Source organism: Tachyglossus aculeatus, chromosome 2, assembly GCF_015852505.1.
Source record: "Tachyglossus aculeatus isolate mTacAcu1 chromosome 2, mTacAcu1.pri, whole genome shotgun sequence".
Lineage (NCBI taxonomy): Eukaryota > Metazoa > Chordata > Mammalia > Monotremata > Tachyglossidae > Tachyglossus > Tachyglossus aculeatus.
In genome coordinates, this window is record NC_052067.1 from 55,016,130 (window position 1) to 55,035,008 (window position 18,879).

Genomic DNA, 18,879 nt, shown 5'->3' on the forward strand with positions numbered 1-18,879 from the left:
CCTCTTCCCTTCCCACCTTGCCTCTGTACCGCTTAACCTGGGTAGAGGCAAGTGTAACCTCGTGGCTAGACATAAATGATCACGTTCATATTTGGAAGGAAGCACTGAACATCAGTGCAAGGACATTTGAGATATCTTGTTCTTCACCTGTAAATCAGCACTGTGCTCCACACCAAAGAAAGATGTGGAGAGCTAGGCGAGAGCTCCGAGGAAACCCATCATGCTAATGAAAGGAAGCTTTAAAGCAAGACCTCAGCAGAAAGGTTCAAGAGCCAGATTCCTCCTCTTAGAGGAAAGAGAATAATTATCCATGAGAAACAGTATGGCCTAGTGGAAAGAGCACAGGCCCAGGAATCAGAAGACCTGGGTTCTAATCCCAGATCTTCCATTTCTCTGATATGTGGCCTGTGGCGGGTCACTTAATGTGTCTATGCTTGAATTTACACAACATTAAAATGGGCATTAAATCCTATTTCCTCCTACTTAGACTAGGAGCCCCATGCAGAACAGGGACTGTGTCAAACCTGATTAATTTGTATCTTCCCCGGCGCTTAGAATGGTGCTAGACATAAAGTAAGTGTTTAATAAATACCATAAAAAATAAAAAAGAAAACGATGAGCTCTTATAGTGAGGATGGGGAACAGCAATTTCTATGCCGAGAGCTGACTGAGCACGAGGTTGAAACAATGCAATGTCAACTTAAAGAATTTAGTTTGGCCCCTGAAAAAGGAAAAGTTTCCTAACCCTGACTCTTGTTAAACCCTGGACGACTGAAGGCGATTATGGAATTTCTTTCTCTGGAGATCTCTACACTTCTGTATGGCTTAAGAAGTTAGATAACTTACCAAAGTTGATATTTATATTTAATGGAGAGTCTTAATGTCCACATCTGTATATTTTATCAATTAATTGAAAAGTTTCCTAACCCTGACTCTTGTTAAACCCTGGACGACTGAAGGCGATTGTGGAATTTCTTTCTCTGGAGATCTCTATACTTCTGTATGGCTTAAGAAGTTAGATAACTTCCCAAAGTTTATATTTATATTTAATGGAGAGTCTCAATCTCCACATCTGTATTTTTTTATCAATCAATCAATGGTATTAATTGTGAAGCAGCGTGGGCTAGAGGAAGAGCACAGGCCTCGGAGTCAGAAGACCTGGGATCCAATCCCATTTCTGCCACTTCTCTTCTGCGTGACCTTGGGCAAGTCACTTAACGTCTCTCTGCCTCAGTCTCCTCATCTGTAAAATGGGGATTAAGGCTGTGAGTTCCATGAGGGACAGTCCTCACCTCCTCCTAAGCACTTGGAGATTCACCACACCCTCTTCCCACCAGCTAGCATTTCTATTCAGATCTCATTTCTATTCAGATCTCAATTTCTGGTGCTTTTCTCTATTTGTAATTTGTTTTAGTGTCTACCTCACCTGCTAGGCTGCAAGATCCTTGAGAACAGGAATCATTCATTCATTCATTCATTCAATCGTATTTATTGAGTGCTTACTGTGTGCAGAGCAGTGTACTAAGCGCTTGGGAAGTACAAATTGGCAACATATAAAGACGGTCCCTACCCAACAACGGGCTCACAGTCTAGAAGGGGGAGACAGACAACAAAACAAAGCATGTGGACAGGTGTCAAGTCACCAGAATAAATAAAAATAAAGCTAGATTCACATCATTAAGAAAACAAATAGCCCCTCTCCGCCCACCCGCAGGGCCATCACAGCACGAACGGAATTGCGTTGGGGGTGTTAGGCAGGGGACACCCACAGGTCATTAACTATAGGGAAGCAGCGTGGCTCAGTGGAAAGAGCACGGGCTTTGGAGTCAGAGGTCATGGGTTCAAATCCCAGCCCCGCCAATTGTCAGCTGTGTGACTTTGGGCAAGTCACTTCACTTCTCTGGGCCTCAGTTCCCTCACCTGTAAAATGGGGATTAAGACTGGGAGCCCCCCGTGGGACAACCTGATCACCTTGTAACCTCCCCAGTGCTTTGCACATAGTAAGTGCTTAATAAATGCCATTATTATTATTATTAACTGTGGTATCTGTTAAGCACTTATTTGTCAATCACTGTATTAAGTGCCAGGGTAGATATAATTGGAATTGACATAGCAGTCCCTGTCCTTCATGGGGCTCACAGACTAAGTAGCAAGGAGACTAGGCATTGAGTTTCCATTTTACAGATGAGGAAAGATGAACAGAGAAGTGAAGCGATTTTCCCATACAGCTTTTTAGTGCATGATTGATAAATATACATTAAGCTTTTAAGTGCTAAACTGTACGCTCCTCCTCTAGACTGTAAACTCTTTATGGGCAAGGAGCATGTCTGCTAATTCTTTTGCATTGTACTCTCCCGAGCGCTTAGTACAGTGCCCTTCCCACGGTAAGCGCTTAATAAATTCCATTGATTGATTAAGAGAACCTGTTCCCTCTAGAGCTCTTGAGATACGGGCAGAAACATGATATTGAGTGAGGTTAAGCCCCTCTCCCAAATCCTGCTTGTTTTTCAACTCCAGATTTCCACGTTACTTTTCCGAACTGAACTGGGCACTTGAATGTCCCCCCATAACTTGTTACCAGGCGGAATTGGGCGTTCTCCCGGGGAATGGCGAGCCCGTGACCGTTGAAGAGGGTTAGCTTGGATTTGGATTTTGTTCTTTACCCAGGTTCACAAGTTCTGTGCTCTATCAGGGCCTCATCCTGCACATGGGAGCCACAGCGGGGAACCTGTACCTGGATTTCTTCTACTCTGCCCTGGTAGAGTTCCCCGCGGCCCTCATCATCATCCTCACCATCGATCGCTTTGGCCGTCGCTTCCCGTGGGCCTTGTCCAATATGGTGGCTGGGGCCGCCTGCGTTCTTGCTACTTTTATTCCTGGCGGTGAGTTCCCCGCTCACGTCGTCCTCAAGTTTATCTTCCTGTTTCTGATAAACCTTACCGAAGGCCCGTCTCCTCCAAAAGGCCTTCCCTGACTAAGCCCTCATTTATTCTTCTCCCACTCCCTTCTGCATCATTCTTACCCTTGGATTTGTTCCCTTTATTCACCCCTCTCTCAGCCCCACAGCACTTGTAAATAGCTGTATCATTTATTCTTCTCCCACTCCCTTCTGCATCATTCTTGCCTTTGGATTTGTTCCCTTTATTCACCCCTCCCTCAGCCCACAGCACTTGTAAATAGCTGTAATTTATTTATATTAATGTCTCTCTCCCCCTCTAGTCTATAAGCTCACTGCGGGCAGGAAACGCGTTTACCACCTCTACTCTATTGTCCTCTCCCAAGTGCCTAGTACAGTGCTCTGCACACAGTAAACATTCAATAAATGCAATTGATAGATTGCTAAAATCCCAGAGCTGGCATAGAGATAAAGCACATTTACCGTGTGGCTTTTTGCTGGTCGAGTGAGGAATCTCGCATAAGTTTAAGGGAAGCAAATAAACTGCCTCGGACATTCTTTGCAGAGAATCACTTTCCTTGAAAAATCTCAAAGTGCATTTTATGATGGCTGCAAGTCTCCAAATTTTCTAGAACCCTCTGCCGGAACCATTAACTGATGGGACTTTGTGCAGAGTTTTGTGCTCCATATTGGGTGTAATACCCTCTTTTTGGGGTTCCAAGAAATGAATTTGCATTGTTCTAATCATCACTTATCTTTTTCTTAATTTTGCATCTCTCTCTCTATATATTATATATGCATATTCCAAAGGATACATTTATTACAGCAAAACTAGAATCGCAACAGGAAGTACTGAGGGGCGGAGAGGAGAGCGCAGGCTTTGGAGTCAGAGGTCATGGGCTCAAATCCCGGCTCTGCCAACTGTCAGCTGTGTGACTTTGGGCAAGTCACTTCTGTGGGCCTCAGTTACCTCATCTGTAGAATGGGGATTAAAATGCGAGTCCCCGTGGGACAACCTGATCACCTTATAACCTCCCCACTGCTTAGAATGGTGCTTTGCACGTAGTAAGCCCTTAACAAATACCATTATTATTATTATTATTACTGCAGTGCTGTGCATGCAGTAAGCGCTCAGTAAATCCCACTGGTGGGTGATTGCCTAGTCTTCTGACAGATTGATTTTGGCATGTGGTTGGGTAAGATTCTTCAATGAGAATTCCTGAATAAGGACGAGAGAGATTTCTGGCCAAGCGGGGAATCTTCCTTTCAGAAGAGAGAGAGAGAGAGACCCTTGGGAGAGACTGTTCTCTTCAGAGAGGAACTGTTGGGTAAGAATGCTCTGACCCTCAGCACAGTGGTCAAAACTCCCCCAGGGTTGGAACACAGGGTCCAAGGTTACCCCGAAAGGCGCATATGGGGCTAGTTAGATCTGTTGCATCTGTTTCTTCAGCAGGAGCCAAGGCTGAAAGGGGGCAGATTTGGAATCCTCTTTGCTCGGCGAGAGAGCTGCCCAATTATGTCTAATTCCACTTCTCTTTAGACCTCTTGAGTAGGTACAGGCACAGTTTTCTACACAGGTAGATCCTGTCTAGTTGTCAATCAATCAGTGGTATTTTTTGAGCACTTACCGTGTGCAGAGCGCTGTACTAAGTGCTTAGGAGATTACAATATATCAATATAACAGAAACATTCCCTGCCCACAATAACCTTACAGTCTAGGTGTGCTTCGTATGAGAAGACATCACCGAGGAGAAGCAGTGTGGCTTAGTGGGAGCCGGGATTTGAGTTTTAATCCCGGCTCCGCCACCTGTCTGCTGTGGGACCTTTGGCAAGTCACTTAACTTCTCTCTGCCTCGGTTCCCTCATCTGTAAAATAGGGATTGAGACTGTGAGCCCCGTGGGGGACGTGGACTGTGTCCAACCTGTTTACTTTGTATCCACCCCAGCACTTAATACAGTGCCTGGCACATAGTAAGAGCTTAACAAAAACCGTAAAATTAAAAAAAAATTTGACTATTGGTACTTGGGTGGCTGAAAAGACCCATGAGGGAACCACAGTCAAAAAAGTTGTCTCTCTGTGTGTTGTTGTAATTAATGTTTGTAGCACCTAAAGGTAGATCAAGGTGGGGAATGGGGTTTTGACTGGGATTCTGAAGCAAGTCCTAGAATTTGAAGAAGGCTGAGTGCCCTAGCCAGAAGAGGAAGAAAAGGCAAACAAAGAGGCAACAGGGGTTCTTAGCATTTCCATGTCAACCGATCCCTCAAGCCAAAACAAAACATTATCGGTTTGTATTTATTTATTCAGTTAATTAAACTGGGTGAATGCTGTTTCCTGACCCAGCTCAAAGATGGGAACTCCCCACTGACTGCTCCCCTACCCCCCGATATGATCTATTTCTGTTTTCTTTCTAGATTTGTCCTGGTTAAAGACTGTGGTGGCCTGCTTGGGACGAATGGGGATCACAATGGCTTTTGAAATGGTCTGTTTAGTGAATGCAGAATTATATCCGACATTCATCAGGTGAATACATCTCACTCAGCCAGTTTGGGAGGGTGGGCCAGTCCGCAGAAATGCTCCAGAAATATTTATCGACTGAGCATGAAAAGCCTTATAGAAACAAGGCAAAATAATTCCATGGGCCATTTAATAATTAATTGCTCGCCAGCAACCGTGGAATCAAGTGTCAAGTTAGCTCTCTGGTAAAAAGCTAATCGTCAACACCTATCTTTAATCTATGTGCTTACTAACCTTTGGGTCCCTATTCTGAGTCCCTATTCTGATCTTAATCCCTACGCTGCACTCTTTCTTCTTTAACTCTAACAATCAATCGGCCATATTTATCCAGTGTTCACTGTGTGCAGAGTGCCGTACTAAGTTCTTGGGAGAGTACAAAAGAGCAAAGTCTGTAGACAGGTTCCTTTCCCACAAGGAGCATGCAATCTAACACTAACCCCACCGCAAAATGGGGCCTGAATTTTTGCTTTAACCAGTTTTGTCAACTGCAGTTGCAGTTAAAAATGGGGAAGCATCCAGAGCCTTTCTCTGCTCTAGTCAGAAGCATCAGCAGCATTAACTGCATTAAGTGCTTGCTCTGTTCAGAGCACTGGAGGGAATGCAGTACAACTCAGTACAGTGTTTTGCACTCAGTAAACCCTCAATAAATCGATAACAAATTGATTGAATGAATGAACAGAGTTGGCAGACTGGTTCCCTGCCCACAGTGAGCTTACAGTCTAGAGGGCGAGACAGACTTTAATATAAATAAATATAAAATTTAGGGATATTTATATAAGTGCTTCCAGCTGCCTTTCTCTGGCTCAGAGCAGTCACCAAGAACCTCTTGGAGTCAGCTGTGGCCCCAGAATGGGCCAGTATCGCACACGTGGCCACTCTGAAGTGGAGAAAATTTTGCCACCCCTCTTCCATTTCATATGACATGGTTATGACAGGCTTCAAGTGGTATCCTGGGCACACACTGTAGCATCATGATGTCATATGGAAGACTGTGAGGGAAATCTTGACCTTTTTTAAAATGGTATTCGTTATTAATAATAATATTTATAACCCTTGCTAAGTGCTTTCTTATGTGCCCGGCACTGTTCTAAGCACTGGAGTTAGATACAAGCTAATCAGGTTGGTCAAGGTCCCTGTACCACGTGGGGCTCACAGTCTTGATCCCCATTTCATAGATGCGGTAACTGAGCCATAGAGAAGTGGAGTGACTGTCCCAAGGTCACACAGAAGACAAGTGACGGAGTCAGGATTAGCACCCAGGCCTTCTGACTCCGAGGCCCATGCTCTTTCCACTAGATGACACTGCTTCTCATGTACCCACTCTCAATCGAAACCCTCCATTCTCCACTTGGGAGAATGAAGCTAAAAATCATTGTGGTGTCCTTCCCCGGGGTTGAGAACCATCGTATTGTCCTTCCAGATCCCTGTGAGATCCAAGAGTATAAATAAAACAGAAGAGAGCGGGAGAACATCCCTTGTGACCTTTGGTCACTTGATAGTCACCCTTTCCCCTGCACTTGTGTATGTAGCTTTAAATCATCTCACAAGTCACTTATTTATAATAATGTCTATCTCCACCTCTAGACTGTAAGCTCATAGGACTCTCCCAAGCGCTTAATACAGTAGTCTACCGTAGTAAGTACTCACTAAATACCACTGATTGATTGATTAAAGCTGCGGGGGGAGAAGTCGTGATTCAGCCTGATGGGGAAGCACTCAAGGAAGGGGGCGGGTGTCTGAATCTGTTCCCAAGTTTCAATTCATATCTGAGGGGCACCCGACCTCAGGAATGAAAGGGATTCTTGGAGTAAAGGGGCACAAAATAAGCTTAAACAGATACAGAGCCCTCAACTCTACTTACCCTCAATGTTCACCCCACCCTCAGCTCCACTGCACTTAGGTTCATATCCATAAATGATTTATTTGTGTTGTCTGCCTCTCCCTCTAGTCTGTAAGCTCCTTGTGGACAGAGAATGTGTCTGCCCAGTCTGTTGTGTGCTCACCTAAGCGCCCAGTAAATACTGCACACAGTAACTACTCAGTAAATACCATTGATTGAGAAGGGAAGCTTTACCCAAGGCCAGAGAAAGTCAGAGATTTGTAGGTGTGGCAGCCTGTATGTTCTGCAAGATGCACAGTTTGTTCATTTTTTTTCTCTCCTGGGCCTTTGGGATTTTGGGCTTCTGTCCTCAGAATCTGAGGAGCTGACTTCTGCCGGTTTCTACTCGACAGATTAGACACCTTTGGGAAACAAGTGGAGTGTATTTTCCTGAATTCAAGTATAAGTTGATCAATAAGTTTTTATCCCAAAGGTTCATTCTTTTCCCCGTGGTAGGGAAAGAGTTTTGGGGAAAGCTTGCTGAATATAAAGGCGGCTTTGGGGTCCTTTAAGCACCCAATTTCCCGACCGGTCGTGTATAGATTACCAGTATTGTACACAATGTCGTGACAGGTTCGCGTATTAAATTCAAACCCGATGAGTTTTTCCTACTCACTCCATTTTGCCAGGAACCTCGGAGTCATGGTCTGCTCTTCTCTGTGTGATGTTGGGGGGATCATAACCCCCTTCATTGTCTTCAGAATGACCGAAGTTTGGCATGAGCTGCCGCTTACTTTATTTGGTAAGTCTTCACTTAACATCGGGCAACTCTGGTAATTTCTGCCATATTCCTCTCAGTGGACCCTCCAGAAAATGATTTCTACTCCTGGGGAAGTTCAGAAGAAGAGATACCCCATCCTTTCCAGAGCACACACATAAGGCTCTCATTTGGCTTCTTTTTTTTTTTTTAATGATATTTGTTAACTGCTTACTATGTGCCAGGCACTATATTAAGCACTTCCTGGGGAGATTCCAGAGAAGATGAAAACCAGCAGGTAGTTTGATGATGATGAAGAAAGGCAACGTAGTTAGAATCTCTCAGTTCAAAAGCCCTAAAAATTAGGGATTTTTACCTGAGAGATTCTGGCTCAAAATAAGTTTGAGCCTTGGCGAGATACATCAACTCTTTCAGGTCCTTAGGGCTGCTGTCCAATAATTACCAGTATGTGCTCCTCCACACATCCTAGGGGAATAACTTTGGCCTCCTGTTCATTACTATTAATAATAATAATAAGATGAAATTTTGATAAACAGCCATGTGACAAGTACTGTACTAAGCACTGGGATAGATAAAAGGTAATTATGTCCAACTTCGGGCTCACATTCCGAGTAGGGGGGCGGACAGGTATTGAACCTTAGAGAAGCAGCGTGGCTCAGTGGAAATAGTGCGGGCTTTCGAGTCAGAGGTCATGGGTTCAAACCCCTGCTCCACCAATTGTCAGCTGTGTGACTTTGGGCAAGTCACTTCCCTTCTCTGTGCCTCAGTTACCTCATCTGTAAAATGGGGATTAAGACTGTGAGCCCCCCGTGGGACAACCCGATCACCTTGTAACCTCCCCAGCGCTTAGAACAGTGCTTTGCACATAGTAAGCGCCTAATAAATTCCATTTAAAAAAAAAAAAAACCCTCCACTTCGCAGATGGAGCCGAGGCACAGAGAAGTTAAGCGACTTGCACATAGCAGGTACATGGTGGAGCCAGGGTTAGAACCCAGGTCCTCTGACTCCCAAGCCTGTGCTCTTTCTACTTGGCCACGCTACTTCCCTCAAGGCCTGTTTGGAATTGTGGAGGCAAAGGATGAAATTCAAAATCTGTCAATCCTGTTTAATGGGGAAGGAGAGGATCTCTGGTAGGCCTTGCGGCAATGGTATTGATTGAGAGCTTACTGTATGCAGAGCACTGTACTAAGCGCTTGGGAGAGTACAATATAACAGTATAACAGTCCCTGCCCACATTGAGCTTACGGTCTAAATTCATGTTGGGAGTAATCCAAGAAGTAACTGATTCAACACCAGAGAGGCCAGCAAGACCGCACACTGCTTAGCCATCCAACATGCCCCACTAAACCTATCATCAATAAATAGATCATCATTTATGATAAAAAGGAGGAGACAAGCAAATACCCATGGGGGAAAGAATGATAGGCCTGTCTCTTTGACTTTTATTTCAGTTCTATTGCTCTCTGTGCAACATAATCTCGTTGTGAGCCTGAAATGTGTCTGTTTATTGTTATATTGTACTCTCCCAAGCGCTTAGTACAGTGCTCTGCACGCAGCGCTCAATAAATACGATTGAATGAATTGCTCCTGAAACAGTGCTCCCGCAGCAATGCTCAGCAGACCCAGTCGAAATATTTTCAAAGCTGGAGGGGACGTTATTGTCCTTTGTCAGTCCGCAAACTCAGGGCTCAGAGCTCAGGATAGTACGTCTTTCTGCAGCATTTAAAAGCTCTTTTAGGGAGGAAGGAGCCTTTTTCAGAGTCGTCATGGGCTTCTTGGACTTAATCCAATCTGGATTTATGGTCAAGTATTAAAATAACTTTCACAGCTTTGCCATATCCCATTATTTCTGTCAGGGTACTCTGGAGTATAATAAATTAATTCCAATCAGAATTGTCCTGACTTAACAAGTGTGTAAATGCAAGACCAGGAGATGAAGTTGGGTAAGTTCTTGCACCATCGTTTCCAAATACGAATGGGAGAAGGGGTTAGGAGGTTTGCTCCATTTTCTTTCCGAGTAACGGGACCGGGCCCAGGTTTTGTGATATATAGGTATTGTAGTTTTATCTCCTTGTTGAGTGAAAATTTACACTGAGTCCAAAAATCCAAATATACTTTGGTGTATTTTTGCATCCATAAATGTATTCACCTTCTAAAATGACCTCCCTTCTTATTTGTCGTCATTCCTTCGGAAAACAGAACGTCTAAGATTTGCTGTTCTTTTCAAACCTGTCTTCTTTTAAGGTGTGGTGGGCTTAGTCGCTGGTGGAACGGTATTGCTTCTCCCGGAGACCAAAGGCATAAAGCTACCAGAGACCATTGAAGATGCTGAAAGCATGAGGAGGTAAGGCTCACTATAAGGCAAATAGAAGCAGTGTGGTCTAGTGGGTAGAGCCAGGGAATCAGAAGGATCTGGGTTCTAATCCTGGCTCTGCCTCTTGTATGTTTTGTGATCTTGGACAAGTCATTTCATTTCTCTGGGCCTCAGTTACCTCATCTGTAAAATGGGGATTAAGACTGTGGGACTGGGACCAATCTGATTATCCCAGTGCTCATCATAGTGCCTGGCACATAGTAAATGCCTAACAAATACCATAAAAAAAACCAAAACTCAAACCTGATTGCTTGTATCTACCCCAGTGCTTAGTACAATGTCTGGAACATAGATCTTAACAAATACCATAGAAAAACCCCCAAACCAAAAAAACCTGATTAGCTGGTATTTCCCTCAGCACTTAGTACGTTGTCTGTCACATAGTAAGCGATTAACAAGTACCATTAAAAAAAAATATCCAAGAGGGCTCAAGACATTCAGCTGGTCTGTTTTCTGTCATTTATAAGGGATATGTTGTGAGAGGAGGTGATATTTTCTTTGCACTTCATCTGTCTTAGTCCCCACGGGCCTGCAAAAGCCAGCACCGCCTGCATTTCAATGGCAGAGGACGATGGAGAACTGGAAAAATCAGTTGTTCCAAAGCCTGCTCGACCACAGGGACAGATCCGTGTGGGAGCTTGGGTTTCCTCCGGTGGGCTAGGCTTTCCCTTGCAGGGAAACAAGTGGGTCGAGTGTTTAGATGACCCCAAATGCTTATCTTTACAACACTCAGGGTTTAGGTAAAGAATTTAGCAGCCAGATGGTTTCACTGTTAGACAGGGGAAGATTTGGGTGGAGGGAGGGAGAGTCTTCCGAGGCTGGACCGGCATGATGGTAGTTGGATGGGATGGGAGCGACCAAGACTCCTCTTGACATTTCCCAGGTTTGGAAGCCGAGGAGGCATCCAATCAATCAGTCAGTAGCATTTATTGAGTCCTTGTGCAGAGCTCTTGTCTGCTCTATGACCTTGGGCAAGTCACGTCACTTTCCCGTGCCCGTTACCCGTACTTAAAATGGGGGTGGAGACCGAGAGCCCCACATGGGATGGAGTGTGTCCAACCCAATTTGCTTGTATCCACCCCAGGGTTTAGTAAAGTGCTTGGCTCATGTAAGCACTTAGCAAGTGCCATAATTATTACTATTACTACAATCCAACTGAATTAGCAGACATGTTCCCTGCTCCTAACGTGCTTACAATCTAGAGAGGGAGACAGACAGAAATAGAAATAAATAAGAAATATATAATATGTAATTTAACGATCTGTACTTAGTTGTTGTGGGGTTGGGGGTGGGGCAAATATCAGATGTCCGAAGGACGGAAATCCAGGTGCTTAGACGACACGGTTGGAAGAGGGAGCCGGGGAAAAGGGGGTTTAATCGGGAATGTCTTCTTGGAGTGTTTTGGAGGTGGACAGAGTAGTGGTCTGGCATATCGAGAGGGGGAGAGAGTTCCAGGCTAGGAAGCGGATGTGGGAAGAGAGATGTAGGCACGGTGAATAAGCTGGCAGCAGAGGAGCAGAGTTTGGGGGCTGGGCTGTAGTAGGAGGAGAAGAATTCACTTTCAGATGGCGGTAGTTCCAGCAGCCCCCAGAATCCACTGTGTCGTAGTAAAAGCCCCTCTGGGACATACTCCGGACCCCACTGCCCTTACGAGGGAAATGTGAGGGCATCAGAGGATTTCTGAGAGAAGCCCAAGCCTCATTGGGTTCTTGGTCGTGGGGTCTCAGTTGCCTTCGATTCTGTCTACCACCCCCTTCTCCCTTCTAGACTGTGAGCCCACTGTTGGGTAGGGAACGTCTCTATATGTTGGCAACTTGTACTTCCCAAGCGCTTAGTACAGTGCTCTGCACACAGTAAGCGCTCAATAAATACGATTGAATGAATGAATGAATGAATACTTACCTCAGTGCTTAGTACAGTGCCTGGTACACAGTAAACAATTAACAAATACCACTGAAAGGGCTCAGTACCATGCTCTTCACACAGTAAGTGCTCAGTAAGAAGCAGTGTTGTCTCGTGTGCTCATTTGTAGATTATGTTCTGCCAGTTCTGCTTTGCTGAACGTGCTTCATTATCAACATGAAACACAGTGACGCCAGAGGATATGGAGATCTGTAATGAAGCCAATAAATAGCCATTTAAACGCCCTAGCTTTTAGATTCCCTTCTCTGTCTCCATTAAATTATAATGATTTGGCGGAGGTGCGGAGGGAGTGTATTCCCGGCCAGGGGGATGACGATAATGATTTGCCCTCCTTCTGCCTTGGCTCTTTCCCTCTAGTTTTCTGATTAGTTCATGTCCTCTGTGTTCCAGACCGTATTGTGGTTAATAGTGATTTTGGTTTTCTTTTTAGTCACTGCCAAAAAGGGAAGACCAAAGAAAACTTGATTTATCTTCAGATCCAAACATCGGAGCTAGCAAAAAACTAAGAATCAGATCTGGGGTTTGTCCAAGGATGTCATGGCGAAGACCAGCTGCCTGAACCCGTCTTCTCCTTTATCTCCACTGATTTTCAGGATTCTTGTTCATACTCTCTCAAGGGGCAGTGTCAGTGCCAAAGCAGAGTTCTCCGGTCTTCTTTCCTTCTACCCTAACCGGATAGTGAATTAGCGGTCTTGTCTTATGCTGTTGAGTTGTCTCAGATCCATAGTGACTCCACGGATACGTCTCTCCCAGAATTCCCCACCTCCATCTGCAATCATTCTGCAAGTGTATCCATAGAGTTTTCTTGGTTAAAAAAAAAAATATGGAAGTGGTTTATCATGGCTTTCTTCCGCACAGTACACTTGAGTCTCCACCGTCGACTCTCTTCCATGCTACTGCTGCCCAGCACAGGTGAGTTTTGATCTGTAACAGATTTCTTTCCACTCTCTAGCCACTGGCCAAGCTAGAAGTGGAATGGGTAGGCCTCTGCTCGACTCTCCCTCCCATAGTCGAGACTGGTAGAGTGCTGGAATCCCTCCAGGTGTGATCCTGAGAGGGTGAGATGGTGGTACCCAAATTATTTATCTTTTCACCCAGAGGTGGGAGAGGAGGCAGACTCCTCCCCAAATGGCCAGAAAATTTTAAGGCCCTCCAACACATGAATTCTGCCTCGTCAATTATCATTGGTATTTATTGAGCTCTTACCGTGTGCAGAGCACTAAGAGCTTGTGAGAGAGGTGTCTAAAACTGGATATACACTGTGTTCAGTAGCTCCTCTCATTCTCCATATCAAGAAAATGCTTTTGGTTTGCAGGATGACTGCCTTTATTAGCAAAACGTCGTATTCTGCTTTTCTAAGACTAGTTGCCTGAGATGTGCAAGTAGTTCATTCTAGCAAACTGATTTGAAAGTCAAATTGACGTTCATGGTCATTCAGGGAAGTATGCAAATAAAGCAACTCCCGGGTCTGCCTCTCAAGCTTCCTAATGGAGTTAAAGACACAAATACTTCAGTTGCTCATAGCGGGCGAATAAACAGGAATTTGAAAGCAGGGGAGGGTTTTGAAGTAAGGGGGAGTTCTCGCTCGGTTCTAAGAACTGATCGACCATTTTTAGGCATAAAGTTTTTGTGCCCCGGATTTTCTTTGATTTCTCTATCCTATCCATATTGTGTCAGTGGGTGGATTTCCTCATTAAGAAGATAGAATTTATGGTAGTTGGCCACCCTACTCAGATTGAATCAGCGCAAATCTCTTTTTGAATGCATCTCATCACCATCTCTCCCATACCGGGATTCGTTCTGATCCAGTTGTGCTAAGCAACTCCCACAAGTGGCAGTTTATTTAAAAATCTGGGTGTAGAGAGTAGAGTGCCCTGCTTTCTAGAGTCATTGTTCGGTCCCCTGCCCTGAGAGGTCTCAGTACTGGTTGGCTACATTGGAGATCGGGGCCACCTAGAAGCTGGAAACGTTCCGCCGTGGAAAACATTTTGAATGGCGATTGAATGGAGACGAATATCCAGATGGGTAACTAAATTCCTGAATTATCCTGAGCAATGGGGGAAAGGGTGGGAGAGGGCCCGAGCTTCCGTTCTGGTTTGGAGGGTGGACGCTGATTGCTTTTATCTCATGGAAAGCAAAACAAGCATTTGTTGCCCTCTGGACTGTAAGCTCATTGTGGTCAGGGAATGTGTCTACCAACTCTGTTGTACTGTACTGTCCCACACACTTAATATAGTGCTCTCCACACAGTAAGGGCTCAATAAATACCATTGACGGATTGATTGTACAGGGTTATTTGAAAGGAAATTTTTCAATGGTATTTAAGCACTTACTATGCTCCAGGCACTGTACTAAGCGCTGGGGTAGATACAAGATAATTAGGTAGGGCACATCCGTGTCCCGCGTGGGGCTCACAGTCCTTAATCCCACACTTGGTAATTGAAGCCCAGAGAAGGGGAGTGCCTTGCCCACGGTTACACAGTAATTAAGTGGCAGAGGCAGGATTAGAACCCAGATCCTCTGACTCCCGGGATGTTCTCTTACCTCTAGGCCACGCTGCTTCTCAATTTGCCCATTTCTCATTCAGTACCTTCCATCCAGCACACGGGAGAATGAAGTATAAATCATTTTCGTGTCTCAGCGGTTATGCTTTGGGAAACAGTGTGGCCCCTTCTCAATAGCCCAAGGACCTGCGTTCTAATCCCTGTTCTGTGTGACCTTGGGCCAGTCACTTAATTCCCCCGTGCCTCAGTTTCCTCATCTGTAAACAGGTGATTCAGTACGTGATCTCCTTACCCTTTAGACCGTGAGCCCCACGTGGGACAGGGACTGTGTCCGACAGACGTGGTTATCTTCTATCCACCCTAATGCTTAGTAGCTGGGCACTGAGTAAGCACTTCACCAACACCACGGCAGTTATTGATTCTCATCTCTCAATCTGTAATGATAACACTCTTGCTTATCAAGTAATAAACACTGCTCTCTACCACGAGCTTCTGAGGCCTTTTTTCAAGTGTACGGTGGGTTCGCTCTCCCGTGTGTGACCTTGGGCAAGTCACTTCACTTCTCTGGGACTCAGTTACATCATCTGTAAAATGGGGATTGAGACTGTGAGCCCCATATAGGGCAGGGACTGTATCCAACCTGACACAGTACCTACCCTGGCGCTTTGTATAGTGCTAGGCACATAGTAAGCACTAAACAAATGCCACAATTATGATGATGATGATGATGATTTATTATTTATTGTGTCAACTTCATTTTAAGAAATATTTTTTGGTGACTGTGCTTCAACCGGCAACACTGTGGCTCTTGAGTGCAAAATGGGTGCCCGTGAATGCTCTTTTTCTTTTTTAGAAGATAGAAAACTATTCCAGAGTGTTTACTTGACCTGCTGCCTCACTAGTGACTGTTTTCATTCAGTCAGTCAATCATATTTATTGAACACTTATTATGTGCAAAGTACTGTGCTAAGCGCTTGGCAAAGTACAGTATAACAATAAACTGACATGTTCCCTGCCCACAGCGAGCAAGTAGGAGGGGCAGAACCCAAGAACTTCACCAGGAGAACATGAGTAGAAACAGATACTGTGATGCATGAATCTCCACGAAGCCCAACACTGTATATCCGAGATCCTTGGGTAAGTCACTTAACAGGCAGGGAGTGTGTCGGCTAATTCTGTTTTACTATGCTCTCCTAAGCACTTAGTATAGTGCTCTGCCCATAGAAAGTGGCAATGCTTTAGAGGACGGCTCAGGATGAGGTGGCCATCGATTACAACAAGGCCGGTCTCTGGTTGTGCCGGAGGACGAGTCCAGGCAGAACCCGGTGTGGCATCCCTGAGGGAACACAGTGAAGGAGCTGTTCTTTGAAGAGATTTAGAGCATGAAGGATGTTTGTCAGGATATTTGAAGTGGCCACGCCTCAGACCCTGATAGATCACCTGCGGGAGTGGAGAACGAGTTCTCCCCGAAGTGAATCTGGGCACCTTATTCAGATAGAGCAGCTAAAGAGTCAGGATTAGAACCCAGGTCCCTCTCACTCCCAGGCCCGTGCTCTATCCGCTAGGTCACGTTGCTTCTCTTCTAAAACCTCTCTCTTTTGAGCTGTTGGAAGAAGGCCCACCTGCTTTGGATTTTGGATATCAAAATCTGCTTGGGAAATATGAAATAAAAACTCCATTAAAATTTTTTAAAAAACCTTTAGACGTTTAGAGTACCGCTTTGGAATGCTGCGCCTCCTGGGTCTAACTGTGGCTTGGTTTCTAATTGGAACTTAGGTCCAGGAATTGAGAAAAGATCATTATTAATTGCTTCCAGCTTTGGCTCAGTTTGACCCATATGGGAACAAAATGTAGTCCCGTTTTAGAGCCCTCTCCAACACAAACACTCTATTGCTCTGGGGTTTAATGTTGCAGCAAGGAGGATAAGGAGTGTGGAGAGTTTTGCCTACATTCCTTGGTAGTTTGTTGCGGCGTGGAGCGTTGTTGGCTGGTGGCAGGAAAATTGGGTCTTAATAATGATAATAATAATGATTATTATTATGGTTAAGCAGTAACTATGTGCCAAACACTGTTTTAAAGCACTGGGGCAGACCCAAGTCAGTCAGTTTGGACACACATGGGACTCACACTCTTAATCCCCATTTTACAGATGAGGTAAGTGAGACCCAGAGAAGTTAAGTGGCTTGCCCAAGGTCACGCAGCAGACACGTAGCAGAGCCGGGATTAGAACCCAGGTTCTTCCAACTCTCCCGCCTGTGCTCTAGTCACTAAGCCATGCTGCTTCCCATTGGGTCTTGCATCCAATCCTGGTCTCTTAGCAGCTTTGCATTCCTTCCAGGGACTCTAAGACCCCAACAGGCCCCTAACTTGAATCTCTAGAGCCTCTGGAGAACTGCCAGCACTTTTAGTTCTGGTTGCCTCTTCTTGACCACCTCCATCCTCCTTTGGGTCCGGGAATATTCATTCTCTTCGGGAGAAGGACCGGAGTCAGAGACATCGAGTTCCTGCCCTTTCCTCCGGTTTCATTGTTTATTTTAACGTTTAGTAGGAAGAATCCCAAGATGTGGAAGGGTGGGGAGTTGCCATCTTCCCCGATCCTCGACACTCCGGAGACGGTTAAAGAATCTCTGATTGAAATCACTCCCCTGTGGTGGGGAATCATTTTTCCCAAGGAGGTTGGAAAATAACTCAGGCTTTGTTCTTGGTTGTCCTGGGGTTTTGACCGTACGAACTAGGGCAAGGCTAAATACGCTAGCCCAGGCCATGATGATAATAATAATTATGGTATTTTTTAAGAGGGACTTGCTACAGGTGAATAATAATAATAATTGTGGTATGTAAGTACTATATACCAGGGCCTGGACTAAGCACTGGGGTGAATACAAGCCAATGAAGTTGGACACACTCTCTGTCCCTCATGAGGCGCTCGGTCTTTACCCCCATTTTACAGATAAGGTAACTGAAGGCCAGAGAAGTGAAGGAACTTGCCACAGAAAAGTGGCTGACCCAGAATTGGAACCCAGATCCCTCTCTCAGGCCTGTGCTCTATCCACAAGACTATGTTCCACTGTTCCAGGCACTGGGAAAAATACGAGTTAATCAGTTCTGGCACAGTCCCAGTCCCACATGGAGCTTGCCATCTAATTAGGAGGGAGAACAAATATTGAATCCCCATTTTACAGATGAGGAAACTGACTTACAGTTTCAATCAATCAATGGTATTTACTGAGCACTTATTTGCAGAGCACTGTACTAAGTGCTTAGGAGAGCATGGTAAGACAGAATTAGGAGACATATTCCCTGCCTGTTAGTTAAGTGACTTACCCAAGGATCTCGGGGATACAGTGGTGGGCTTTGTGTACATAGAGATTCCTGCAGCAAAGTATCTGTTTCTACTCAGTGTTCTCCTGGTGAAGTTCTTGGGTTCTGCCCCTCCTGCTTGCTCACTTTGGGCAGGGAATGTGTCAGTTTATTGTTGTATTGTACTTTCCCAAGTGCTTACTACGGTACTTTGCACATAATAAGCATTCAATAAATATGATTGAATGAAGGAAAACAATCACCAGTGAGGCAGCAGGTCAAAGCAAACACTGGAGCAGTTTTCTTTCTTTTAAAAAAGAGCATTCATTGGCACCCATTCTGCACTCTTTTGAGAGCCACAGTGTTGCCGGTTGAAGCACAGTCACCAAAAAATATTTCTTAAAATGGAGTTGACATTGAAACATGAACTCCTTGGGGACAGAATAATTCCTTTCTTCTGCTAGAAATACACAAAACTGTAAGCACTTTGAGGGTAGGGATTATGTCTAGTTGTAGTAGTAGTAATATTAATAGTATTTATTAAGGGCTTCTAGACTGTGAGCCCACTGTTGGGTAGGGACCGTCTATATGTTGCCAACTTGTACTTCCCAAGCACTTAGTACAGTGCTTTGCACACAGTAAGCACTCAATAAATACGATTGATTGATTGTATGCTGAGTACTCTACTAAGTAATTGGGAGAGTACAATAAAACAGGTTTGTAAGACCCTTTCCCTGTCCACAAGGAGCTCAAAGTCTAGAGGGGAACAC

The 18,879-nt window shown here is 44.9% G+C and overlaps 1 protein-coding gene and 1 non-coding gene across 3 annotated transcripts in view; one reads left to right on the forward strand and one right to left on the reverse strand.

The window, feature by feature from the left end:
- Positions 1-15,297, forward strand: part of LOC119949230 (solute carrier family 22 member 1-like) — a 38,362-nt gene extending 23,065 nt beyond the window's left edge. For both annotated transcript variants that reach the window (XM_038770832.1, XM_038770823.1), the window contains 5 exons: positions 2,668-2,882; positions 5,309-5,417; positions 7,920-8,032; positions 10,253-10,352; positions 12,736-15,297. In XM_038770832.1, coding sequence (XP_038626760.1) covers positions 2,668-2,882; positions 5,309-5,417; positions 7,920-8,032; positions 10,253-10,352; positions 12,736-12,811 — 613 coding nt within the window. In that variant the 3' untranslated portion in view covers positions 12,812-15,297. The remainder of the gene's footprint in view (positions 1-2,667; positions 2,883-5,308; positions 5,418-7,919; positions 8,033-10,252; positions 10,353-12,735) is intronic.
- On the reverse strand, positions 13,228-13,365 carry LOC119924471. The gene has a single exon (XR_005449183.1). It is a non-coding gene; the product is annotated as a small nucleolar RNA SNORA7 (small nucleolar RNA).
- Positions 15,298-18,879: the final 3,582 nt, after the last annotated feature.